Below are 27,604 nucleotides of genomic sequence, written 5' to 3'. Positions count from 1 at the left end.
CCTGTGTGCTTGGCTGCACCTCCTTTTTCATGTCTACTGTTGCTGGGAGCCCCCTTTGGTCCATTTCTTTTTCTGCTTTGAAAATATTAGGTGACTTTTTAGCTTCACCATCCTTTTGAAAGTCTGCTTTGTCTAGAGAAAGCGTCTTAACTTCAAGTTTTGTTGCAAATTTACCATCATCTAATATTCGAGCCTCCCCTTTATCGTAGAAGTCATATCTTTCTTCCTCATCACTCTCATCCTTGGTCATGTCCTTTTCCTCCCCCCATGCAGGGATTTTCTGGGTGCTTGGCGTTTTCAGGCCATCTACAGTTACTGCTGAGACTTCTTGCAGAGCTAGTGTCCTGTCTCTGTGGATGTGTTCATCTTTAGTGAGATCTTTGGCAACCAGTTGGTCAGTGGGTTCCTGTTTTGTTTTGGAACTGTCTTTGAGTGGAAGCTGCTGGGAGACAGCAGGAGATGGGCCTGAAGGAAGTTCACTTTTGGCTGCTTCTGCCTTGGGTTCTGACAGCAATAGAGAACTTTCACCATGGCTGATGTCAAGATCTTGGACATCTTCAAGGTCATATTTAGATTTCACAGACATAACTTGGTTGAATGATGAGGGCACATCTGCAGTCCTTTCTTCTGTTTCGCTCCCTTTAGGCAGTTCAGATGACAAGTCCTGTTGTTCTTGAGGAGCAGGAGGCTTGACAGCAGGTTCTGCAAAACTGGCTTCCCCCTTCTTTTGTGAATCAGTTTCCAAGATCTGTTCTGATAGAGGTGAAGGCATTTTTTCTTTGTCTTTGCTCTGTGAATCTTTTTTATCTACAGCCTCTGTTTTTGCTGGCTGTGGAACTAAGCCATCATGTTTAGGTTGCTCACCAGTCTTACTGTCTTTGTCAGATTCATGTTGCTTTGTGTCTAATGGTTCTGCTGCGAAAGGGCGTGCGCCCTCCTGGACACGGAATTCCATCTTCGTGGCTGCAAGTAAATCTGAAGTAGTTTGTTTGGGTTTTATAACAAAATTATTTAAAGCACTTACAGGCAGGCAGTCATGTGGCTTACAACAACATCTTGGTATGAATGATGGAAAGGACAGGGAGAAAGATGCAAACATGCAGCAAGACCATCCACCTAGAAATCTGCTTTAAAGTGTTAAATCCTAGTTTCCTTTCAATATATGAGGTTTTATAGTGAAAATGTGAGTTTTACACATATAAATATGCGACCAGTGAAATGAGATGATTTCATGTGAATTCTTCATCATTGTGGTTTGTATACAACAGCAAAACCACAAGTAATCCTCACTTCATTGGTATGCTTTGCTGGATTCTGTAGCTTATGCTAGTTTTGCATTAGTAAAGTCTGCAAGATTAAGTCTAATCGATAGTACCTTTGTCTGTTGCTGACATTTAAAACATAGAGTTATACCTTTCTGTATCTTTTTTACATTTTTCTTCTACATGCAGCCTAAACTGAAGAAATAATGCATACAAAAGGTTTTGCAAGTGTCAGAAGAGGCTGTTTTTTCAATTGTACCAACTTCTGACATTCACTTTGGCAAATGACAAAAATCTCACTGCTGTCATGAAACCGGTATGTGTAAATCAGCAACAGAGCTATTAGTAGTCCCAGATCTTGAAGGTCTGGTCTTCAAAATGGCCAGCCATCTTCAGCTGTAACTGAAGACAAAGAATACTTGGCATGTTTCAATGACACTAGATCAGGCCCTAATTAAGTTAATTTGAAACTAGAAATGATACTCTTACGGTCTGCCACTATATTTTAGGGAGTAATACCTAGTTCATTATTTTAATACATGCTCTGTTAATCATTAATAGCTTGTTCTTTTTTAATATCCTATGGAAAATGTGGAAATCTTCCTATCATGAAAAATATGAAGAAAGATACTGCAGAATGTGGCAGAACTTTCTGCAGTAATCTTTAAAAAAGGTTTTATGAATTTTTCTAAAGCTTGTTAAAAGCAGCATTGGGCCAGCTCTGAATCTCCTCATATCTGATTTAAAGACTATGGAGCCATCTTTTTGCTCTGATGTATCTGAATTTTTTAGAACAATAGTATCAAAGTATTAGTCATTCTTTAAATATTTGCATATATTAACATTTAGTCCAAAAAGCAACTGCCATTCTAAACTCTACAGGTAGAAAAACCAGAGGTCTACAACTACAGTAATTTTGCTCCTTTATGTTTTCACATTTGGTGACTTACTTGAAACCCTATGAAGTATAAAAACATGGCCATTGAGCTGATGTCACTCTCGTTTCACAGAAATTAAACAGCTAGATACTGACTTTCTTTATGTATCCTACTATGCCTCTTACTGTAGTGCAAATGAACAATACCAATGGCATCAAAACATATTCGGACTGCCAAAAGAATTTAATATTTAGCTGGGCCAACCAGAACACCAGCCTCCCAAGTGCAGCATTTCTTAGCCAGGCAGTGAATGGGTACATCACTACTCTGCAAAATGTGTCTTTACACCTTGTTGCACTGGCTGAAGAGAAATACCATTAAAAGGAAGATCTTGAAGCCTAGTTCTTATCTACTGAAAGACAACTGATTGCAGTAAATATTTTGTTCAGTAAGCAGATCAGAACTTCACCCTATGCACCCAATCCTAAACTTCACTATGAAGGCAAACATCCCAGTGGAAGTGATGGAGGTTTTGCCTAAGAAGGACACTCCAGCAGCGTTAAACATTTGTAATAATGTAAGACACAAAATATCAGAGTTCTGGCAATGACTGAGGAGAGGTGGGGTAGACTGCAATGAATGGCAAGGATATGACATAAGAAGCGATAGCTTTAGGGAAGCTAAACCAGAATGCACTGAAGCACACATCAAAAAAAGAATCAAACAAAAAACCTGCACACTGCAAATGAAAACATTTCTACAGTTTAAGCCTCTTTATGTCATAGTCAAAGTCAATAAATGTACTTTTTGAAAGAAAAGCAGATGAATCTCTGCACCAAAAAGAAAAAAAAAATATACACAGATTAGCAATGTGACTGGCAAACACATCTGAGATGGGGGAAAAGGCTTACGCAGAGGAATCGGCTTAGCTGCAAAGCATATTTTATCATGGCAAAGTAAAAAATCAGGAATCGGCTGCAGTGGTGGGAAACCATGTTGTCATACAGCACCTATGCAATCATACTATCTGCTACACACTCTTCAAGCATAATAACAAGAGCAGTCATACTAATAAATGGGAAGAACAGCAAATGAAGCAGCCTGGGAAAGCACTGGAGAAAGCTGGAGGAGGATTTACTGGCAGCAAACACATGCAAACCTAAGGAGGACACACCTTCCTCAGCCAAGGAAGGGGATGTGTCTTTCAGGGGTGTTTCCGCCACAACAGTTACACTCTCCCTGCTGGATGCCACACTTGCCACTTTGTCTTCATGACACGCTTTGGTCTCCAAACCAGAATCCGACTGACCCTCACAGAGGCCCTTTGCCTGGTCCGAAGGCTCAATGGGCCCGTACTCTTTCCCCAGTTGCTTCCCAGGAAGAGCAGCAGGTTTTGCTTCCACAGCCATCGGACTCTCTACTGGTTCTTCTTCTTGGGGATGGAGAAAGGAGGCGACATCAACACCAACAGTAAACACCAAGCACACAACTCCACAGGACTGCTTTTACATAACACTTTCAGCTCTGAACATTTTGGATTTAATTGTGTCAAAGGACTGCTATCCAGCCCATTTTAGTCATTGTGGAACTGCATCTTACTTAGGGGAAAGAAACAAACAAACCTGCCTCCCCCAGAGAAGCACATTTATGCTGTAAGAGGAGAGCTGAAAGTGTTTTACAGGTATACCTCTCCCAAAGATGACTGTGGGTCAAATATTCATTGCAAATGGAGATGGTATTGAATGATGGATGGCTCTGACAACACCAATGCATCAATGAGCTCAAAGTACACACATTTTTCTGATAAATGAGCTGTTTAATCCAGTACAAGACATTCAATTGAGGTGGAGGAAGGTATGAGGCATTAATTTCTTTCCACTGACCTTGGCAATACTGACTGCTCAATGCCAGCAAGTCAATCTAGCACATGAATCCTGGATTTGACAAAATATTGAGCCACTTCCACAGTCTTAATAAGCCTTGTGCATGGCTGATAAGTAATGGTTTTGCAAGAATTCAGCCAAGATTCCTACCCTAAGCAGGTTTATAAACAATTTCTCCCTTAGGCTGCCTGACACCTGGACTCTGTATGTGAAAATCACATTTTTGATACAAGGACTCTTTATTTCTTTTCTGTTTCCCCACTAGCCCCCAGGCTCCTCGTCACCAATTACATCAAAGAAACCAATGAGTGCAATATAACTATTTGTTCATCTGAATTTCTAAAATAAATCACTCAGCCTATGGGCTGTTAGGGTCAGTACAGTAATAGCAAGAGGAGTCTTTACTCATGCCATAGCAGAAGAATGATTAGAAAGTCTCCATTCTGGACTGTACTCCTGCCTTTGCTACTCATGCAGAATATTAGTGTGCTCTACTAGTGTCCCCTCCGATAAGAAGTCAGGATTAAGTGTGAAACCTTTGATTCAGCAACATACTTAAGCAGCTGACCAGCAGCCATGCCGCAGTCAACCTGATGACCTCCCAGGTTTAAAGTGCGTCTCATGTTTAAGGACATTGCTGAATCAGACTTAGAACAAAGTAGTTTCGAATCTGGAAGGGGCTGGATACAGCCTCTTGGTATTAAAATAAAACCTCTTCACAAGGGCTTGATTTTTCCCTGAGATTGGCCCAGTGAAAACAAGACAATCATCCATCCACTTAAGTTATGGCCTTTAAAAAGTGATTTAAGGAACACAAACACTATTTGAGGCTGACAAAATATCACTATGTAAAGTACAGCACATTATTAATAACATATAAAAATGTAATTAAGGTTAGATACTATATCTTAAATGAACAGAAGCCAGAAGATTCAGAATCAGAACTGGACCAATGCCTGAATGTTACAGGGATATTTACACATGGGCAGATTGTAAAAGCAGCCTGGCAGATCAGGAAGTGTTCAGCTACAAGAGGTCCTGACTTGAATAACTTGTTTTACTTTTCTTTTCCAATTTTATGTAGTTTTATACGTGCACCCCTTTCAATTAAAAAATTTTAAGGAAAGCCTCTCATTGTACTCGGAACAATTTCAGGTATACACCTCCATTTCCTTAGACACTTCACACAATGCCACATGATTAAAACTAATTACTCACCAAAGTAGAAAGTTATTGCCAACTTAACGGAAGAATCCTACAGACTTCCTTTGTGCAGCAGACTTTTATGCCAAACAGACTGCTAGCTTACAGGCAGCAAGTGAGGAGGGCTGTTTCATAATGCCTATCTTTTCACTGATGATCCAGCTTATTTCCCTCCCCCCCCCCCCCGATGTTCTGAGATCTCACACTTTCAACAGGTGTACATGCACATGACTGGAAAGGAAGCTGCCCACGAAGTAATCAATCCAGGAGTGCTCTAACTACAGCTATAGGCACCCAGCTTATAGTAAGGCTACTCCTGGGATTTTCTGTCTTCCCGAGCTTCAGGCAGACATGGTGACATTAACAATCTTCCAATTATTAGCATTGATCTCTTTCTGGTGCTGTTGCAGTATTAGGCTATATTATCCTGTTAATTCTGAACAACTCTGGTTTTCTTGAAGTGACCCAGTGAGCAATTTCGGGTATACACCTTCATCTTCCTGAGACACAAACCTTTAGAGGATTCAGTACTGTTTTTAACTTCAACTCCTGTGTCCCAAGATTTAGTCAAATGCTGCGAGATGAAACGTGATCTATCTTGCCTTGGAGAAGTCAGCATTCCTGTTAGTCACTGAAATAGATTCTCCCTTGATTCCTCAAAAGGCATTTCACTTTTATATATGCTCAGGCCATAGAAAAAGGGGGTACAGAAACACAGTAACAGTAATTTTTTTTTTCTCCTTGTTTGCAGTCAGCTGACACAATTTAACTGGGTGTATCCACAAAAGAACTAGAGATCAAACATGACCCAATACTGCCTGAAGTCACCTGTGTATACTGGGGTAAAATTGATTTCCTTTGCCTACTGGAGAATTAAAGACCTTCCACTGCTATCTTTGGTGTAGACAGGCTTTTTTTCCCCATTGTGTTAACAACTGACTTACCTCCAGTAACAATCTTTTGGCTTATTTTGCACACTGTTCTTGGCAGTAATTCTCTGGCACAAAGAACAAATTAGCTTACGCTTCTTTTAACTATCTGCTCCTTTTGCTTCTGCTATAAGCCAGGCCAGTAGACCAAGAGCCCTGATTTAAGCAGGGACCATGGTTTCACTGACCCCAAAGTTGCATTCATTGCTCATGCTGCAGCTTCACTTTGAGATGGAGAGACTCTGGAGGGGTGTCACTTCCATGTGGGGAGAAAACACAACTAGGTTTCCCTTCCCAGAAAGCAACAACCCCAGGCACATATATAATGGAATGGATGGCAGGCGGGTAGAGGGGAAGAGGAACAAAATGGGACCATGCTCAGTTCACCTTCATCATGGCCCAACAAGACCTCTGTGCTCTTCACTGTGGCACTGGGACGTGTACTAGAGCCAGTCCACTCTGAGCTGAACAAAGGGTGTTCATAGTACTCCTCATCCGAATTGTAGGGCTCATCATCGGGCACAGACACTGAAATGGAGGGGGCCAGGTGTTTACGCCACTCCCTGCTGGCAGCAGGCCCACAGCCTGGGCAGTGGTGTAGCAGTCCCACCTTATCCTCCGCCCCTTCATCTACAAATAGACACACACAGACAAAAACTGCAGGACAGACAGACAAAGAAAAGACAAGACACGATGGATGCATGCACTAGCAACGCTAGCCACTATGTCATACTGCAGAGTGGATGAAATCAGCCACGCTACCAGGTTAATGCAGGATGGAGGAATGAGGCAGCTGTGCATTTTAACACATGGGCCATGTCCAACCATCGGAATAAGTGAATTTCAAAACTATACACTAATTATTTAGAGGAACACATATTGTACACAAACCACATCTCACAACTTGCACTGATACTCATATGTATTTTACAGCTGACCAACTGTATTAAAAACCTCTGAGGTATCCCACATAGTCATCATGTAAAATACTTGAAAGTGTAAATTTTGAAAATTCCTTTAATTAAAAAGCAAACCAGCTTACACTTTGGTCAATAGTGGGTTTATTTCTCATTGTATCTATTTCAAAATTCCCCACTTTCTTCTTTTCCCTATATATAAGTAGCATTTAAACAACGAAGAAAACCCTTACCCAAATAGCTAGCTATCTTTTTTCCTGATAAAGGCCACATAAAGCTGCTCACAGCAGTCTCTGTTAGTCCTATATTTTACACTGTTGTGTCACATTTCTGTGGATGAACTAGCTCCCACCTTGGTGTCTGCCAATGCTTTGGAATGACAGCTTTATTCACCCGTCACTGTAGCACCACAGATAATCACATAATCATCTCAGGACTACACCAGCTACAGGGAGGGGGAGCTTGGTTGGTTTTTGCAAGACAAATAAAAATAATACTGCCCAATAAAAATGACTGGCCTACCATCTGCTCCATACAAACCTAATGGGGAGACTTGAGAGCTCATGTAGACTAAGGTGCCCTCTCACTATGAATAAAGCTATGGAAAAGTAAACATCTAGTACTAGAGAAAATATGTTTAAGCCCATTTTCTGTGTATGACAACTGGCAGTTTGATAAACACTACCTTCATGGAGTGCCTTTAGCAGCTACCCCATTGGATTTCCTACTAGCTTCAAGAACAAGTCCATGCTCAGTGTCCCTGGCCTTTCTCCAGGCAATTACAACTTAAAGAGTTTCTCCAGAGCCTCCAAAACTTTCCTCTTGGATCCAAAACACTGAGTCAGAAAGCAAGGCTTTAACTCAGGCAGCGTAACAGATATTAACCAGATCTCTGTGTGTGACCTGAAAACAAGATGGATCACGAATGCTGCTTTAACCACCCTTACCCAAGTCTTAGAAAGCAATTATTATCCAAACTAATTCCATCTGTAAGACCTCTAAGGTTCTTCCTGGCAAATAACAGTAAGTTTTAAGTTTCTTTCTATAGCATGCTATGACAAGACAACATCTGTGTCTTTAAAAAAAGCACTGTCTGCTCTCTGCAGCAACATGGCAGCAAGTGTCCTGTAATGTAATGACATGTATTTCTTCCACCTGGGAAAAGAATGCTGTAGTGTCAGCCCATTCAGGCTCAATCACCCACAGAAAGGAAGAAAAATTATTCCTTGATAGCAATATTAGTAGCTCCAATATGTATCACAGTGCTGCAAAAGAAAGATGACCCATGTTTCAGATTCCATGACAGCCCTGAGGCTGGCCAGGACTGGAGGTATGCTATGTGCACCTATGCACATACACAAATACCATCCACGGAACTTAAATTAAGAGACCTGTTCTCATAATTTCTTTCTGGGCACAAAGAATGCCTGAACCACCGATAGTTTAGCTGCTTCACTCTTGTAGTGGAATCCAAACCCCACATTCAGGGGTTTATGCATGCTTAAAGGAGGTAGGTGTGGAAAGATAAGCTGGCAGCCTGCTTCTGCCAAGCAGCAAGCTCTGCAGAGCATTGCAATAGGAAATGCTAAACACAGGGCTGTACCTGAGCTTCCCACCTTTCCCTAGTACTTAAGAGCCAGCAGCAAGGTTGCAGGGAAGCATCTTGATCCACTTGCAATGCAGAACCCGTGGATTTCTTCTCCACAGAAGCTTCAACAAAATTCAGCCACAGATTTGAGTGGGCTCGCAGTTTGCAAAAGGCTAGTTACAGGGGTGGGGACATGTCTCAAGGTGCAAGAGACCAGGAATCAACCCCCTCCTAAACCTGAGAAGATTCAAAACTACAATCCCTGGTTCTTTGCAGGGTGCTCTCACACTAGTCCATGTATTACTGTGAACAAGAGTGGAAAGCGTTGACACACTTGCCACCTCTTCTGCTGGAACATTGTGGAGAAAAGAATGGAAGATTGGTATGTTCAGAAGCAGAACATGGAAAAGGAGGATGTGCAAAAGGGGAGGTTCTCCTTCCAGCTGTGGGTAATACTTACCCAGGAGCCATTCAGAAGTAAAATGCATCGACAAGAGTGAAGATGAAACCCCAGGACTTCTCTATACTGATGCAAACAAGGCTGAAAATCCCTTCTGTATAGGCTCGGAATGGATTGTAGGCAAGAAAATAGAAGCCCTGCCTCTGCTCCTTAAAACTACAGGAACCGACATCAGTAAAAATGCTTAATACCTATTATTGTGATAGTCCAAAATCATTAGGAGTGCAAAGTCTAGTATTGTTTGGGGCTGTTATGTCTGTGCCTATTACGGATTTACATTGTTTATTTATCAGTTTTAATAAAGATATTTTCAAAATTACTGCAGATAATTTCATTAACAGGATAATGATGTCTTTAAAGGAGGATATGGTTTTATTTCAGCAACAAGAAAAATCCTTTCTTTGTTATTTTAGTCCCTTCTAATAGTCCTTTTTTCATTTCAAAGCATGGGAAAAATCCCCAATGTATTCTAAAGTCCAACATTAAAATGACTTCTCACAAAGGCTAATTCTGCTTTAGCTTCCAGGTATCTTTTGAAAATGCCTTTCAAGAAGTAATTTTCACTGTAAATAGATCCATTTTTATAGGACACTTGGTTCCTTTCAGTTTGCAAAATATTCTTATTTGGCATATAAAGCCTAATCTGAGATGCCTATTTCAAAACGGAAGACAGGCCATCAAAGGCATCCTTCTATCTTGTAACATTTAGAATTTTTTTTACGTGAAGACATTGTTGACCATTGTCAAAAGGCACTGAGCACAAAAGAAATGCCAAGTTGGCAAAAGAATATCGAATCAGCCCTGCATGACCAGATACAACTGATAAAAGGATTAGACAGTGCTAGGGAAAATTTCATTTCCTGAGCAAAATTATGTTACTATAGTTGAAATAAATGAAATAATTTCCATAAGGCAAATTAGTTATCTTACCTTCTGCAGCAGTGAAAAAGGACAGGCTCATTTGAACGTTTTTCTGCAGCCAAATGAAAGACACCTACATCCACTGATTCCCTTCTCTCACGAAATACTCTTGACCCACAAATCTCTCTGTGTTTTCTACCTCTTTTTTTTTTTTTTAATTTGTGTTTGCTGCATGGCTGGCCACATCCACCTTTGTCATATCTACAACAATGATTTCCTTCCTACTATGACTGAAGGAAGCCTCTTGGATTCAAAGCAATGCAACACATACTGACGAGTGCATTAGGAAAATGTTCTAAGAGAACAGGGAAAAAGGAGGTCTGAGGTAGATACACACACCAAGCGCTCACCTTTTTTGTTCAACAACTGTAGAATTGGGTTAAATTCAGAAATTGTATTCTACTGAGCAGAAAGACAGACAGACAATGTAAAGGAGCATGAGGATGGATAGCCAGATGGTATAGGGAACTGAAGGTTTAAACAAGTACAGTAAAACTGGGTCAAACCCTACTGAGGCAAACTCTTCTGAATGAGAGCTTTGCCTGAATAAAAATGACAGGTCTGGCTCACTCAAGTCAGCAAAAACTCAACTTACCCACAGAGAATAAGGACCACATCTTATAACACAGAGCTGTTAAGTGACTTGCTGAGTCATATGCACAGCTGGGAACAGCACAGTCCGGTAGTTCATAATAACCTCAAGTCGTATAGTGTTTTGCCACCTTCTTGTGTTAATACAACTAGCTAAATGGCTTCCATTTGCTTAGGGGGCAATCTACAACCTCCTGTCAATTAATCAATACGAGTACTTTATAAAATCCTGAAATACGTGCAAACAATACTGCTGATAGAAACAGTACACAAAGCTAATCCTCAACTAAGGGTAATGGAAGAACCTTGACATTGGCTTGAAGCAGAAGAACAAGCCCTTTATTGTGATATGAAAAAATCAAAAAGCATACACTGAACTAGTCAAGTGAACTATGTATTAAAAATAGTGGTAAAACCCTGGCAACAATTCTAAAAGCCTTTGCTAATGCCCTACTAGCTTCCTTTTCAGTTAGTATTTTTGATTGCCGTTACCTCTGGGTGATGCGTCTAGGAACCATTTTACTATTTTTTTAAAACACACAATGGGCAGATGTTTTTTAAAAAAAACCCAACAATCAATTAATCAAATTCTTTATATTCGTTACTAACCACATCCAGTAGGTATTTCCAGTACAGTGGACTGACAAATGTTGTTAGCACAGCCTGTAATTGCATTATCTCAAAAATGTTTCAGGATGGAACATGCCTAATTGCAGTGTCCTGATAAACTAAGAGTCAGACTACGTTAGCACATGAAATAGCAGCCGTCCACTTGCAAAATTAATAGAGGCTCTGTGTTAAAACACCAACAAAGTTTCTTCAGCAGACGGTAAGAAATTATTTTCATGCACTTATTTAAACAAAAAGAAAGAAAAATGCTAAAAGAAAATCCAAGAAGGAAATAAATGGACACATAAAAATGCTATCGACATGGCAGAGTTCAACTGACAGTCCCCTGGAGATTCTGAACCCAAATCCTTCCCTCTTACCCACATGATACAGCTCAGTTTTAACATATTGCTGTCCCCTATACTGATGGCCTTGATGTAGCAGCCATCTTCTGTTGAACAAAGCACTGACGCACATGCTTACCATTGTGACAACTTCACTGGGATTTAGGCCTCTGCTCAAAATTAAGCCAACACTTAAGTTCTTTGCTGGAGGGGATTTTAGCAGGAGGAAAATGCAGTGATTATGGGCTACTGAAATTGAACATTTGTTGTGCAGAAGAGTAGAAATTTGCTTTGTGAGACTAGAATTTGACTCCTCCACTCTGTCCAGAACGCCCAATACACATAGGCATTGAAGCATGAATTACAGGTCAAAGACCAAAGAAATGATCCAACTCTGAATCTCCTTGCTTTCATGCATTTAAGATTCCAAAAACAAAGCTAATGGTAATTTAAAAAAGCAGCCAAACAAATCCTAAGAAAAGAAAGCTGACCCACACTGAATCATAGTTTTGGTGACCATGTTGGGACAGCAGGCATCTTGGCTCATATTGCATATAACAGATAAAAAGGTGAGCATCACCTCCTGTTTTTTTCTTTAATAGGGATGTACTTAACATATCCTGTCAGTTACCTCTGTGCATATGTGTCTACCTCACCCATGCATTGCAGCTGGTTTGCAGATGGGGAGTTACTGCTGGGGAATGCCTTATCTTTTCACATGAAGGTGCAGAAAGTATCTCCATTTTCTGATTCCCCCATCCTTTAGATTCATGTCTCATACCTCTGCTGTCAGCTGTGCACTGCAACATCCAGAAGACCCTTACCTTCCTCCAGAGCTCCAGTCTGCTCGGAAGCTGGTGATGGAGGAGGGGAAGGAGGCAGGTTGGCTGACTCTTCAACTGCTAGAATTCAAACAGTGAAAATGAGATACAGCAATTAATTCCAGGGAGACCAATGCTTGATACAAGCTGCAGTCAGCCTGTTCTGCCCAGCTGGGAGAATTATTCAATGGGCACTTGTGCCTAGTGGATTTTCAGATAGACCCTTTCAGAATACATGGATTTTTGAAGTTATAATAAAAGGATTTTTTTTTTCAGATGATATGAATTATTTTCAAAATTCTGGTCATAGAATACAATACAAAAATCAAGTATGAAATTATCTTTTAAATCAGTATTGCCACTTAGAAAACCTTCAGTCACCCAAGGCAACAACAATAAAGCATCTGAGCATGAGAGATTTTATAAATTCACGCTGACTATCAGAAACTGGCATCCAATCTCTTGAATTTACCTTGAGTACATGAACAAAAAACGTTCTGCATGCTTTTTTTTCTTTTTCTTCTGCTGAATTCAAGGTTAATCACAGAATACATGCAAATACTGCTTGTCTAAATACAAAAGACATCAGCATAGGGAACTTATGTCAGCCATGACATAACAGTGATTCAGCTGAGCAAGGCACAGTGAAATCTTAGATGCACTTAGACTAGGTTTTAGATTCATTCCCAATCACGAGACTAGATGCTGAATCCAGATGATGTTTCTTCAATTATTTAATTCAAGGACGATGAAATCCTAAATAAACTGCTTAAATGAACTCAGCATAACCTCTGCATCTGATTTCATACCAATCACTTTGACAATTTTTTTTCTTTAAAAACAGATCCACTACTGGGGCTTAACCAATGTTTTGTTTTGTTTTGTTTTAAATAAATTAACAATCTGTTTTAACAGATCTGTCTTATAAATGGCACCTCTCAACAGTCAGTTTCTGATTCAGGGCTTCTTCCCAAGCATAGAAAGGCCAGTTTCAAAGCCCCAGTAGAATTTGCCAGGCCTCCTTCTATTAATTTCAGTGTGGTTTGGAAGAGACCCTTATGTGACTTGTCCTTAAGATGTGCTGTCCAGGAAGAGAGTATTTGTATCTTCATCACAATGCAATTCTACCCACACTTATTTAACAGTCACTGACCACAGGAACTGTAACACCAACAGCTGCTAACTTAAGACATACTTCTCACAATAATTTTAAAATGTCTTCTCTAACTACATGGAGATGAATATCCATTTTGCCTCACCCAGGCTCCAGTGAAGAAATCTGTGCTTAAATATGTATGAAGTGCTTTGCAGAATTGGGGTCTTCCATGTAAAATTGAGTCTCTGTAAAGATGGGAATTACTAAGCAACACATCTCCCGGCTGCAGTTGAAAATTAGTTCAATGAAGCAAAAGACCTTGGGAACCAAATTTCTAACAAATATTCTAAATTACTCATTGACTTTAATTCATTCCTAAGCAGGGTCCAGCCACTGTACCAAACAAAGCACAGTGCCTGTGGGGAAAATACCACAAGGCATTACTTTGATTTGATCACAATGTACATGCATTCAGCAGAACTTATCCTGGGGCAGGCTTGTAAGACTTACCCTACCTCAGGACAGAGTATGGCCTTTGTTGTATGTGTTTTGAGCTACTGTGGAAGTTTTCTGGCAGGGAGGAAGCACTGCAGGTACGAATGGCTGTGTACTTATTTATATATACATACACACACATACTTGTATTTCAGAAAGGAGCCAGCAGGACAATGGGGACACAGCATGGACCAGTGGCAGTGGTACCATTCCCAGTCTGGACCACTGGCATTTGCTTCTACCACGTGTAATTCCCTCTCCCACAATCTCCCCTCACCCTGCCTGGCTGCTAACCCCTCTCCCACTCTCACCCGGTGTGCCCCATTCCTCTCTGCTTCCTGTTGAGGTGCTCCTCCTCCATCTTTTTGAGTAGCTACCATCCAAACCAGTGAAGCCTCACTTTCTTTTCATATGTCTCTCCTCTAATCTTTGCCTCTTCAGACATTAATCTTTCTCTCTCACGTTGTACATGGCTGAACACAAACGGACTCCGAGTGCCGCTGGATCCCACCAAACACGATGACAAAACCACTACCACCAATTACATTCACAGCTGTGCCACTCAGGAGTCAGAAACTAGGTGGAGAACTGCTGTTAGAGCAAACAGTGGATGAGACGGTCACCGGGCCATGAAGAACTGAGGCAACAAGGATACCGCTATTATTATGTGGTTCCAGCATCTATCCAGCGGTGCTGCAGTTTACCCATGACCATAACCTATGTGAATACACAGCTGTAACTGTTTTTTGTAATACATACATATAGTATTAGCAGACACAAGGATACTTTGAACATTCTTTGTCTTGTTTTACCTAAAGGTAGTGGTCCAGGCTGATCTTTGTGCTGGGCTTCTTTTTCCTGTTCGCCTTTCAGGACTGCTACAGCTTCAGCTGTTACTACTTGTACTATCCTCGCAGACACTTCTTCTGTGGCAGCAGCAAAGTTAGAAAAAACAAAGAAAAGTATGCTAATGAAATGATGTTTTAAAATTATAAAGATTAGCTTAAACAATAAGAAATGGAGGCTGACCTAATTTTAAAAGATAATCTTTTTCCCTGAAATATAAGCAAATCATTGAAAATAAAATAGAAGGACCAGATATTCCAAAGATCTCAGTGGAAAATGCTGAGTATTATAAAAACCAGGACCCCAGCCTTTACAGTAAGATGCACAAAGCGTCATTATTAAATGCTCTTTCTGTTAGGGACAACGTGAAGCAACTGCAAAATTTTAAGATGATCATTTATTAAATGTCTAGAAATTTATTTTGCAGGTACTGTTTTGCAAACAGGGGTAGAACAGCCAGCTGAGTAATGGTATTTCTTGACATTTAAGCTGCATTTTAAGAATGCATTTTAGCTGCATTCTTACATGCACTTTGGATGATATTTCCTCCTTATCAGCACACAGTTAGTATGCATTAAAGGCACTTCCCAGACAGACATCTATGGTGATGAGGGACTTGAAAAAGAAGGGCCAAATAACATTTCTGTATGATTAAAATGTATACTTTGTCCTCTTCACCCCTTTTAAGACTGCAACACAAAGCTTTATTTAAACAGTATGTCTGAATACCATGCAGAGGGATTGGGGAAGATAACATTTGTTTGGTGGGATGGGGTCTCAGGCCCTGGTCCTGGACACAGGCTTGGCTCCCAGCCGCTCGCTGGTGTTGCACGCTTGACAGACCCGGGTGCCACAAGACCCGTGCTTCATTCTGCCCCACCACCCTCAACGTGTGGCATGCCCGAAAGGGGCTGAGGAACTAGGTGCTCTGGTGAGCGGAGGATGGCGGTGAGACTGCCCAGGGAGTAAATACTTCCAAACTGAGAAATTGTATCTCATCTTGGCTCTAGACCCACTCAAAGGTGCAGTGAAATGTCATTGGGCACACAACTGCCTGTGGAAGTAGCCAGAGAGGTTTCCTGCCCTAAGGGCAGTTCAGGCACCTTCAATCTAGCAAATCAAGGACTTAAGGGTTGGTCCAGCAGAACCATCTACAGAAGAATTCAGAGAAAAAGGTTTTTTTTTCTTATCTGTGTATTAGCCCACTCTTTCTTACTCATTAATCAATATATTCCTCCCTCTCATAGCCAAACTCAGTAGAAATAAACCCCTTCACTCTCCAGCTATTTCTGAGTTGTTTCAAACGCAGGGTGCTGGGGACCTGAACAGGGAGCCGAGCCCTAGGGAAGGCAACAAGCTGCACGGCCGTGTGCCCACCAGCTGCACAGCTGGGCACACACCTGAAAACAGAGCAAGAATTTCAGCACTGCTCCATCCCTCACATGGAGACAGAGGTTTCTAATGGCAGATAGCAATACACCCTGCTCCTGCCAGGAGACACTTGCAGAGCCCCCATTAATCACCATCCAGAGGGCAGAAATAAAAGCTCTCTGCTCACCCATTACTGCATTCTTCAGGCAAGGACCGGCTGGGAAGGGGAAGTATATTTAAATCAGTGCCCCACGGGTAACTTTACAGCAACCACCCTAACAAGGGAAACTGTCCATTAGATTAATAATGATGATTTCTTCTCACAGTTAGTACTCTTACAGAATTCCTTTGTACTTTTAATGTAAAGTTATTCCTCTTCATTTGCCCTTTAGAAAAGCTTATTTTTTTCTCCCAAAAATCATAGATGTGAATTACTTGACTTTCACAGGTGTGTTTGTCTAAAAACAAAGTGCTATGTTAATCTCTCTTCTGCACAAGCTATGTAATGAGATATTAAAAAAAAAAATCCACCCACGGGCAAAGAACATTCAAAATTGTTGGTATTTGTATCTTACAATTCACTTCCCTCCTGACTGGTCGCCAGGAGGGCAGTGACCGCAGTAGTTTTATTGGCTGCGGCCACTAGCAAGAGTAGATGGATGCATATGTCAGAACATCTACCTAGCAATGAAAAAAATAAGCTGATTTAAAAAACTGTTAGCCCAAGAATACGTGAATATAAACTTGCCAAGGATAAATTCAGACTAGAAATCTGAAGACACTGCTTTCTTACTGTCAGGGGTGTTAAGTTCTGGCAGTCTTCCACACAGCAGGAAACAACTCACCTGGTTTTGAGATGGAGCTCAATACATTTATGAAAGGGTCTACATATGATATAGATGCCTGTATTAGCAGCAGACTGCGAGTGGCAGCTCTAGTCCTCTGTCCCTCTATTCAACAACATGTCCCTAGTATGAGATGAAACTCCATTTTGTTGTTAAGTAGATCTAATTGAGCACCATAACCCCATAAATCGAGTCATGCCTGTGGCTAGTCCTATGGACCAAAGAACAGGCATACTGATTTAAGCCCATCAATCTTCCCAGCTGCCTTTCAGGAGCCTGCACCTCATTTTGGGGCTTTTCAAATTTCTCCTGCTTCCACGCCTGCTGGATGCCTGGGGGTGCTTCTCGGCACCTCTTGGTTCCTTCTTCTTGTGAGGAACATGCAACAGATACCTCACAGACCCTCACAGACCGTCCCGTGGTGCTGCTGCTGCAGAGCAGTGGACCGGACACAAATAGTCCCCTGGAATCATTACAGGTCCTGACAATTCCCTGTGTTGTGAGGCACACACAGACTGCAAAGCACAAGCGATACAGGGGAAAACTGGGAGAATGAACCTGCGGCTTGGCCCATCCTCTTCCTGCAGACACGTGATAACCTCTCCCATGCCACATCATGCAGGTGGCGTGCTGCAGCACCTTGCATGGGTGGGACATGCGGGTAGGAAACAAACCACTCTTCCGTAAAGCGTCCTTTGATACTTGGTATGTTCCTGTTCAGATTCTGCTCTTTCAGAGCAGGAAAGAGTATCGCCCCAACAGCTTTGGTGAGCACGGAGAAGGTCACAGAGCTTCACAGTGTACCAAGGCTCCAGAAGACGCCATGCTGACTGCCACCACCACTTTACACCTGGAGGATGTGACATGTGAGCCTTCTGTCAAAATTTCCATGCATCTACTAATCACAACACTACTGACAAAAGTAACATCATCAAGTCTGTACTGTTAGCTCAGATGAACAAATCAAGACTCAGTTAGGAAGACTGTTAGAAGAATCAATTTTTTAAGCTTATTTTCATAGGAAAATTTTAAGAAAAGGCTCCAATTAATTTTTCAGATAGAGAATATGCAAATGTATACCAGATTTAGTACCCTGGAGCATATCCAAAGGAAACCCACTCAATCACCAGCCTTCCATCACCCAAGCTACTGCGAGCCTCCTCCCAGCAAGGTAAGACAAATCCCTATTAAAAATGGTCTCCTTTGTTACAGAATTTATACTTGTTCACATCCAGCCTGGTTCTGGGGTGCAAATGGGGTCTCCAAGGCTGGAAGACAGTTCCCACCCTCTCAGCTCTCTGCCTGATTTAATTTGCTTGGGGAAAAGATTATGTTCCATAGGGAAATATGGCTGGGGGTGAAGGGTTGCCTCCTGAAAAATGGAAAATTCAATTTCAGGCTATGCAAAATAAGTAAAGAAAAATATAAATGGCCTCTGGGTTTTGTGTGGTGGTTTGGGGTTTTTTTGTTGTTGTTTGGCTGGGGTTTTTTTAACCAAGAAAGGCTCACTTCTGAACACTGTTGATGGGTATTTTGGGTGACAGAGGAAGCACAGGCAGTTTGCCAGAAAAGCAGTGCTTTAGCTATACATGACTGCTGCAAAAGGACAGACGTTTTTGTACTAATGGACACTATAAATAGCAGATCCAATGGGTAAGTCAAATCCTCACAGGGCAGCCATTGAGACTCTTCATAGTTTCCTTATGGTTCAGTTAAAGTTCAAGGAAGGCTAATGATAAAGAACAAAAAAAGAAAGAGAAGAGTTAGCCAGCCTGGATGCCAGGCAAATTCTTCACAGCCTAAAAGCTCTGGATTCATTAGAGAGAGTTTTGCTTGTAGAGATTTATTTTCCTCACTTTAAGCAGGTAGACATTCTCTGACTCTACTTTGTGCCACAAAAATGGCACTAACAAATAACAAGTAACATGAAATACATGTTTCTTAAAGGGAACAAAGACCTTGGCTTCACATGAGACTCCAGCACAATGAACGGCAACATTGCTTTACTTTTCATTTTGTGGAGAGTAAAATGCTGCTCCTTTTTACCAAGATGTCAGCTACTCATGATACAGGACACAGACTGAGTCTCCCAGTTTGATTTCAGGGAATGTGGTACCCAAAAGTACAGGTGGTCCTCAAATGTGATGTCCATAACAGACAGGAGACATTACGAAAGATCCTCAGCACGAGCTTTCAAAAGCCCCGGCAATGAGCAGGCTGAGCCGAGAAGCCAGGAGCTAACACACAGGGATGGTGATTCCACCACTCCCTTAAAGGTTGTCACTTCAGATCAAGCTCCAACAGGGCTGTCAGGTCAAGCCTGCCCCGTTGCTACTAGTGCCATGGCTGCTCTCTGGCAGGAACAGAGGACTCTGCCCTGCTCAGAGGGCAGGCATTTGTCTTGGGCACTATGCTAATTTAAACCAAAGTTAAAACTCAAACCAGTAAGCACTCTCTGCTCCTGGTTTTGGAAGCCAGCCTGGTTCTTCTACAAGGTGTGACAAATCCTAGAATGCCAAATCGGGACATCTGGAGTATCTCTGCCCCACAGATAACTCAGGGACACAAACAGTTTCAGAGCACTGGGATGCACAGGAGATGCTGAACCAGCTGCTGATGGTATGGGGAGACGCAGCCTCTCCTCTTTGCTGTGTTTACAAGGCCTGGTGCCTCCAAAAGCTGCAGCCCCTCTCATAAGCACACCCAAGGGCAAAACAGGGGCCCAATCCCCACCCCAGCTTGCTCTGGCACCAATTTTTAAACAGCAGTAGGCATCATCCAGCCACTGCCTCCAGACACCTGAGAGAGGCCCCCTTCACTGAGAGAGACTCAACCAGGGGCCGTTAAAGCAAGGTTACATGCCAAACATGGCTACAGCAGAGCCAAAGATCTGGGATCAGACCCTGTAAAAGGCCCTGTAGATGTTGTGTCAAAGCCCTCTTTCATTTCTTGTTGATGCTGCTGCGGTTGTCAATGGACTGCAGATGTCTCCACTGGTACTTGAATCCATTACTCACAGTACTTTCATTTCCCAGGAAACCTTTCCAGTCCATTAAGTTTTTTAACAGACAGGTTTACCAGCCCCAGAGACAGATGTACGGATGGTGGCAAGAGCCTTTAAAAAAGGTGTCTGAGCTTTCACCAAATATTTCCAGAAAACTGTTAGAAATAATTGGCAACTATAAAAGCAAGAGCAAAAATTAGCTCTGTGACACATCTCCGCAGTGATGTGTGGTGTCTGTTCCCTTTGTACCCTTTTTAATGGTTTTCCTTCAGCCTCAGGCACTTTTTCTCTTCCAGCCTACCATAACCTCAGGCTCAATCCGTTGAGGAGCTGATTTTGCTATGAACACCACTTCCTAGGTGAAACTGCTCAGGCTCAGACATTTGCCTCTGACAGCCCTCATCCAGCAGTACCTTTTACCTTCTCCTCTCTCCCTCCTACCCCTCTATGCAATGCTGTATTATTATTCTGAGAATTGTTTTTGACATGAGAAACCTCCTATAGGCAGGGGTCATGGCATCTTCCTGCCTCGCAGGTATGTGTGCCAGCACAGCAGCATCGATCCTGCTGGCAGATGAACCGGGGCTGGTACAGCTCGCCCTGGGGAACAGCCAGCCTGTCACCTCACATAACAGTGTCAGTTGATTTCTCAGGCCAGAGTTGCCCCAGTCAGACCAGAGTCTGCATCCCCAGCTCTTACTCTCCCTCCCTGACCATAGTTGCCTGTGTTTCATTACTGCCATTCAGTCAGTTCACTCAGCCCACCTATCTATCGCTTCTTGCCACCTGAGCACCCATTTCACAGCAACAGAACAGCTCCTTCCAAAAAGAAAAAGCATTTCACGTCCCCACAATTTCACTGGGACACTCTTCCCAGACTGCAGCAGCATCACACCCTGCTCTTCCTAGCAACAGCTCTATCCGATACCACTACGGTGGCAGTGGATCTTGAGTTTGCTGTAGCCATGGAAGATGCCATCTGGTCTCTGTAAAGCAGAACTTGTTTAAGGCATAAACAAAGTTTAACGTGCTGGAACCACATGGCACAACAAATGCTCCAGGAGAAAACCAAAGGAAAGGGATGATAGGGAGGGACAGAGAAGAGGAGACTGAAATTTGCATCAAAATTTCACGTGCATTCATAATGTCATCCCTCAGACACCTACCAAGAAAATTAACAGTGAGTTCGGTTAAAGCAAAGGGTAATTAACACTCCTGGAGCACTGAGGCTAAAACAGGGATAAAGAAAGATGCAAACAGATGGAAAGGATAAATTAATACGTTTCATTAATTTTGCTACATTTTAGGGAAGGAACACAGGCAGAGCACAGCAAAAGGATTAGCTACATGTGTGCTTGCAGAATTGGGAAAACAAAGCAATTTCAGTCAAAATGTGCCTGTCAAAATCCCCAGTAGGGTGCAGAGCAGTTTCCAAGGTAACCAGCACTAATTGTTGGCACAGTGGAATTGAGTCAACAACAGAAGCACAGACCAACCTGCTCTGCTTAGTGAGGCAAAATACCCCAAATATATTCCTGCAGAAAGGAAAGATACAAAGTGGCTATTTGCTATCTTTGACAATTTGAAAAGCAAACAGGACCTATGGATTTTTTGCCTCCCGGGTACTGCAATTCCAAGTGCAGCAGGACTACAAACCAAATAGCTATTCGATTTGTTTAGAGACATTAGCCAGTACCCTAAGGACAGGTCCTGAATTCATGCTCAGCTCTCCTGGCAGCTGGTGTACAACTCTTATTTCAGTCAAGACTGCTGAAACGCTGGGGAAAAATGACCTGGGCTTCACCCAGTGAGTGATATTTCTGATAGAAAAATCAGACACTGGGATCATGACAACCCTAAGTACTGCCTTTTGCACTTGGGTTAAAAGACAAATGCACAGCAGCAATCAAAGCAGTATGAATAAGTTATATAAAACCCAAATAATGCCAACAGATTAGTGCTTGCGATAGAAGAAAAAAGCAGTAACATAGCTTTACAGAATTCAATATTTGCTCTCAAATGGCTTTGTGTAAATATTTTGCTGTAAGTAGGTCCTTGATCTGGATGTTGGCAATATCAACAGTAATTGGCAGGAGGTATGAAGGCAAGTAATGGGAACATCAGCTTTTAAATTAAATGAAACCACAACACAACTGACAAGTATAATTTCCGTAATAAAGTTGTTGACTTTAAGCTACTGCAGCATCAATGAGGATAGTGACGGATTAATTTAATCACCTGGATTTACTAGCTAACCAACTGAACAGGTCAGAAAAGGCTTGTATTTTGGGAAAGAAAGAGCTTTGATTGTTTAATGCATTGAAACACAAAGGTATGAACATTCAGACTACCTTTGGGGAAAGATGTATTGCAATGATTATGTGTAAAGAGCATGTAAGGGGGAGCTACAGCTGGATACCCAACACAGCAGCTTCATGCCCTGGTGTGCCCCACAGCAAAGAGCTTACACCTTTGTGTTTTGGGGTACTTCAGGTATTCAACAGACCCTCCTACCTTCTCCTTAAACTCAAGATTGTAAATCTGAATCGCCATTATCCAGTCCCTTAACATATCTGCTTTATAACAGAGTAAATCTGGTGCAATACTGGTGTCCTGGCTGCAGCTGAGTTGTGTTGGACTGGTTGTGCTCTGGCACAAGCAAATAGGGAAGCTGGAGGATGGCTTGTCCGTGCACCCCTGGCTGCTCCGCAGCATTCAGCCAAGGGTCGGGCTGCCTGTCCTTGGACCACTTCCACCCCTTCTGCATGTACTTCAGCTCCACTACCCTGACTGCATTTTCCTGATCACCCTCTTCAGCCAGAGAGCTGGACAGATAGTCCAAATCTCCAAGGCACTCAAGTGGCAAAATCCAAAGCGACTCATGCTAGGAGCCAGGAGCAATTCTGACAGTTCCAGGGAGCCCCCCCTCCAGCTCCCCAACACCCCAGTGCACGTTCATTAGGCAGAGGCCTCTGCCACACTGTCTAGCAGCTGTAGAACAAAACACCAAGGGATCAGTCCCCACATCCTCCCTCCCTTGAAATATGAAAGACTGTTAAAAAGTAGTCATACAAATGTCAGTACAATAAGGCAATGCTTTTAAAATGAGCCCTCATTACTGCAAATACTTGCTCCCTGTGCATCTCCTGAGTCGCATCTTCTTAAGTTTATTGCCTGGAACAAAATATTTACTACTGTCAGCATTTCCCAGCCAAGTCAGAGGTGGGAAAAGCTAATCAGTTATGTTTTGTCTGATGCATCAGCAACACAATTTATAGCTAACATGCAATATTGAAGCAGACAACACCAGACCCTCAGCCAGGTCAATGCAGGGAGGTCCCACTGCCTTTCCCAGGACTAGATATCAGCTGAAAACATCACTCACATGTATACGAAGCAGCTATATCTATCGTTCATTAAAATGTAAACTCCTTGGGACTCATGCAGAAGAAACCAATTTGGCTTCAAAACAAAGAACCGGATATTTAATCCTTTGAGTGCAAGTAATACACGTAACAGGTAACTCTCTTTTAAATCAATATTTGTTTTGAACTTCAGTACAAGTTAAGATTTTAAACAAACAGACTTTTAAGAACCCCCATAGAAGTCAATGGAGCTTCAGCCACATACAGCAGGAGGTGACATGTCTCTTAAAGTTCATTTTTAGCTCCTTTTGAGCTGATTTTAAACACTCTTTACAGTGTGCCTGTGATCTTTTTAAAAAAGAATTCAAAGTATGCTGTACAAACTCTGCTGAATTTAAGTTTAAAATGAACATTAACCTGTGCACGTGTTGTGTGGGATATCTAGTCGTGCCTTGTCAGAAGGACTGAAGATCATTCTGTCAATGCAACAGAATTTTTGTTCATCCCATCAGGGGATATGGTAACACAATACCATGCCCTGTTCACCTGAGGGCTCACACTGCCAGTCCAACCCTGCTTAACCAGCTAGCTCTGCAATGCAGCAACAGCTGCATGGCTAATCTCTTCCCAGCTCTGCTTCCCAGCCTAGCCCCGCACCTGTACCAAGACAGATGTCTTTCTCCTGCTGACTGTGAGGAACGGTGTTGCGTACCTACAAACGAGCATGTGCAAGTGTTCCCACAGACAGGCAAAGCAGAACACGTCCCGCATCAAATACAAGTTAACCAAGTCCCGCAGAGGTTGTGATGTGGATGGATTTTCAGAGCAGTTCTCAGCCCTGCTCAGCAGTTCTGCCATCTCTCCCCCTCTCTTCTGGCACTACTCCAGTCAAAGGGAGCCTTGTCTCTGGCAGGTCACTGTCTCTGACCGGGACTCATCCCTGACCACTCACATGGCCTGCTCCCATCCACTGCCTGCCCACCCTTGGAGACTACTGGCTCACACCTCTAAGCATGTGAAGTGGTTAGGAAAGAGAAATGTGCACCTACTCTTGCAGAAGGAAAATGCAAGACATGCATTTAAAAGCCCTCAGTGCATCTTCTGAACTACCTCTTCCACTTTTCCAAACAGAGCTGTCTTCTCTGGGCACTTAAACACCTGCAAGCTTCTGCAGCCATGGTGCTGGGGAAGTCTGGGTGCTGTGGGGAGAGCTGAGACCAGGGTTTGGGTCACTGCAGCCACCAGGAGAGATCTGCATCCAGAGGCAGAGCTCTCAAGTGTACTGAAACTGAGGAGCAGCGGAGGAAATTCAAGGTCACAGAGGAGCTACATTGGGTGGCTGGGATAAGGCTCGGAGTACATAGAGAGGACAAGAAAAGCCAGAGGCAACATAAGAGAGGAAAAGAAGGAAGAGCTGACAGAGCAATTGTTTAGAAGGGACAATATATTCTTAAATAGAGAGAAAGGATGACAGTGAAAGGAAAGAGAAAACAACTCATGGACAGGAACAGCTAAGGATTAGTTCCCTTTACAGCTCACCAAGAACCTGCACAGGCTGCGTTACTCTGGATTTGGCACGTTACCCTGGCTTTGGGGTAAAAAGCAATAGTCACAGCAGAAGCCTTTTCCTTCTGTCATATGTGGTGCAAGGCTAGGGATGAAAACAGTTTTGGTACATCAGCAAGACTGCCACATCTACGCAGCACTGGCAGCTGATACTTCTGCTGCTCTTTATTAATGTATCTGTCTCACCAGATGCATGGGCTTCATGGACGGAGGACCAGACTGTAAATTAGTTTTATCATAACTGCCATAGGCTATATTGGTTGCTGGGAGCTGTACCAAACTGATCATACATCACTATGAATTGGTCTCAAGGAAAGAACTAGGAACAAAAAAGTGAAATACCTGGGGTTTATTCTTCCCTCCCAAAGTATATAGTGCCTCCAAGTGAAACTGATTTCCATGAAGTATTCAATCTACTCAGCCTTGAGTGAAAATGACTCTCTGAGAAGCAGCTAACAGGTTTTCCTGCCTGGGAGATAATGATATCTCACAGTTATTTTCCATATACTGCATGCAAATAAAATTAAAGTATTGAAGTTTTGACCAGGTATTTTCCACATGCAAGAGAAGGGCTCACTCACATGATCTAATGTACACAGCTGGGATACCTTGAGTTTCCTGCACTTTTTGCATGTCATGAGGAATGCCTCAGTAATAACAAAACTCCAAAAAACAACCAAGACTGCATTTCTAAACCATCACCTCAGAATGGATTTTCCAAGTACCACTGACTCCACTCTGCAGTTGGTCTGTGAAACAGCACAGGAAAATATAAACGTTTTGCCCAGCATCTCCCAAGGAACAAATGACAGAGTCAAAACCAGCATGTAGCCCTCTCACTTTGAGTCATGCCTTTGAATTTCCACATCAGCCTTGTCACTGGTACGGATGGGCACTGGATCATCAGTGCTCATCTGCCAGCTAATGTCAGCAGCTTTACGCTGATTTCCATCCCTTCAGCTGGCAAAGGCAAGCAAACCTGTATTAATGATCATTATAAGGATTTAATTTAAAGTGAGCAGTTAATCTACCAGTAGCGACTCCACAAAACTGAAAAACCCAAACCAAAACACCAGTACATGCTAGGTTTTGCTGTCCTCACTCAGGATATGAATATAGCACAAGAAGAGATGATTTCTTTCTCAATATTGTAACCTCACAGACTAGAACAGCAGGGAAGACAGAGACAGGGGCTTTGTCCCCAGCTTCCTTCTAATCTTTCCTTTGAGTTCCTCACTCAAATTAAAAACCAGATTGCCTTTGCTTTCCAATTTTAATACAGAGTAGCTCATCAGGGTAAGTTGAAACAAGAAATTAATGCATATAGATATATATAAGTAACTCTCTATACCTATCTCACACATGTATTTTGCACCATAAATACACCCCAAAGTAATATTTCTTTTTCATTTCCATGAAAGTCATGCCTCAGTGAGGACAGCAGAGTGAGGTCCCCGTTGCAAAGCACTCCCAGTCTCTTTCCCCATCTACCCTGTCTCCCTTAACCTTGAGAAGCAAATGCTAGAGGAAAGGATGAAAAAAATTAAATCTTCCTTTCCTTTGTCAGACAGCCTGGCTGTGGCTCAGAACCGTTACAGAGAGGCTGTGCTCTCCTGAATGCTAAATAAGCTCCCAGGCTACATACTTTCTCTCAGCGGAGCTTAAAAAGAGATCTCACTCTGTGCAGGGACGTGTTGGCATGGCAACAGGGAAAAAAGAAATCAGCAACGCCTGGCACTCCTCGCAGGAGCAGCAGACTGTTTGTGCGACTCATTTTTGTAAGTGATCTGATGGTACCTACCTCCTCTCTGCCAAAGGTTATACCCATGCCCAGCTGCATCTGGAAGGGCAGATGCCCAGCCTGCGCTGGGAGGACCTGCCTCCATCAGACACACTTGGGGATGGCGGGGAGCAGTGCCTTGTGCTGGGCTAACCTCTGGTTAGCCAGGGCTGGGAAGTGCACCAAGCTGCATGCATGAGCTTCCGCAATGGGAAAAGGGGAGAGAGGGATTTGTGAAGCGTAGGGGTGAGCGGGTTAATGACCGCACCTCCAGGCTCTTCTGCTCCACAGCGTGTGAGACCCTGAGAGCTGATAATTGCCTGTACGTGGGGCAAGGGGCCAGGAAATGAGGCAGGCAATGCCCACCAGCACAGCCTGGGCTGTCACCTAAGAACCTGCTGCTTCCCTTTGAAGGTGACTTTGGAGAAGCAGTTGCCATTTCAGCTTTGCCTGGAACAGGAGCAGCTGTGTGCCTGCAAAATAAGGCTCTGTTGTTTGGTGATGAACCTTCCTCCAAATCTTTCTGCCCTCAGATCAAAACTGGAATGGAAGATTATATGCTGGCACAGTCCCCAGCGATACCACCTTCCAGATGCAATTGCAAAGACCTCTGCCCACTGCCAAATATTGCCCAGTGCTCTTGCATGTCCTTCATGCTGCCATCCTGGAGATGGAGACCATAACGGCTTCCCTTCAGACATGTCAGGGAAGAGCCGCTGAAGCGCTCCGTTTTCACCTTTCTGCAAGGGGAAGAGCTGAGCCAAGCCCAGAGGGCAGGAGCCAGCAGAAAGGCAGCACACGGCCCTGCACAGGGCCATGCTGCCTGCCTG

At 42.8% G+C, this 27,604-nt stretch overlaps 1 protein-coding gene across 3 annotated transcripts in view; it reads right to left on the bottom strand.

Annotated features, from left to right (window-relative positions):
• Positions 1–27,604, bottom strand: part of MAP2 (microtubule-associated protein 2) — a 69,440-nt gene that overhangs the window by 33,970 nt on the left and 7,866 nt on the right. For all 3 annotated transcript variants that reach the window (XM_010583239.1, XM_010583241.1, XM_010583242.1), the window contains exons 2-3: positions 14,810–14,923; positions 12,410–12,487 (exon numbers count right to left, since the gene is read on the bottom strand). In XM_010583239.1, the coding sequence (XP_010581541.1) occupies positions 12,410–12,487; positions 14,810–14,923 (192 nt within the window). The remainder of the gene's footprint in view (positions 1–12,409; positions 12,488–14,809; positions 14,924–27,604) is intronic.

This window comes from Haliaeetus leucocephalus, unplaced genomic scaffold (genome assembly GCF_000737465.1).
Source record: "Haliaeetus leucocephalus isolate CR32 unplaced genomic scaffold, Haliaeetus_leucocephalus-4.0 Scaffold880, whole genome shotgun sequence".
In the NCBI taxonomy this organism is placed as follows: Eukaryota; Metazoa; Chordata; class Aves; order Accipitriformes; family Accipitridae; genus Haliaeetus; species Haliaeetus leucocephalus.
Note: the sequence above shows the minus strand (reverse complement) of the source record. Positions and strands in the feature narration are given on the sequence as shown.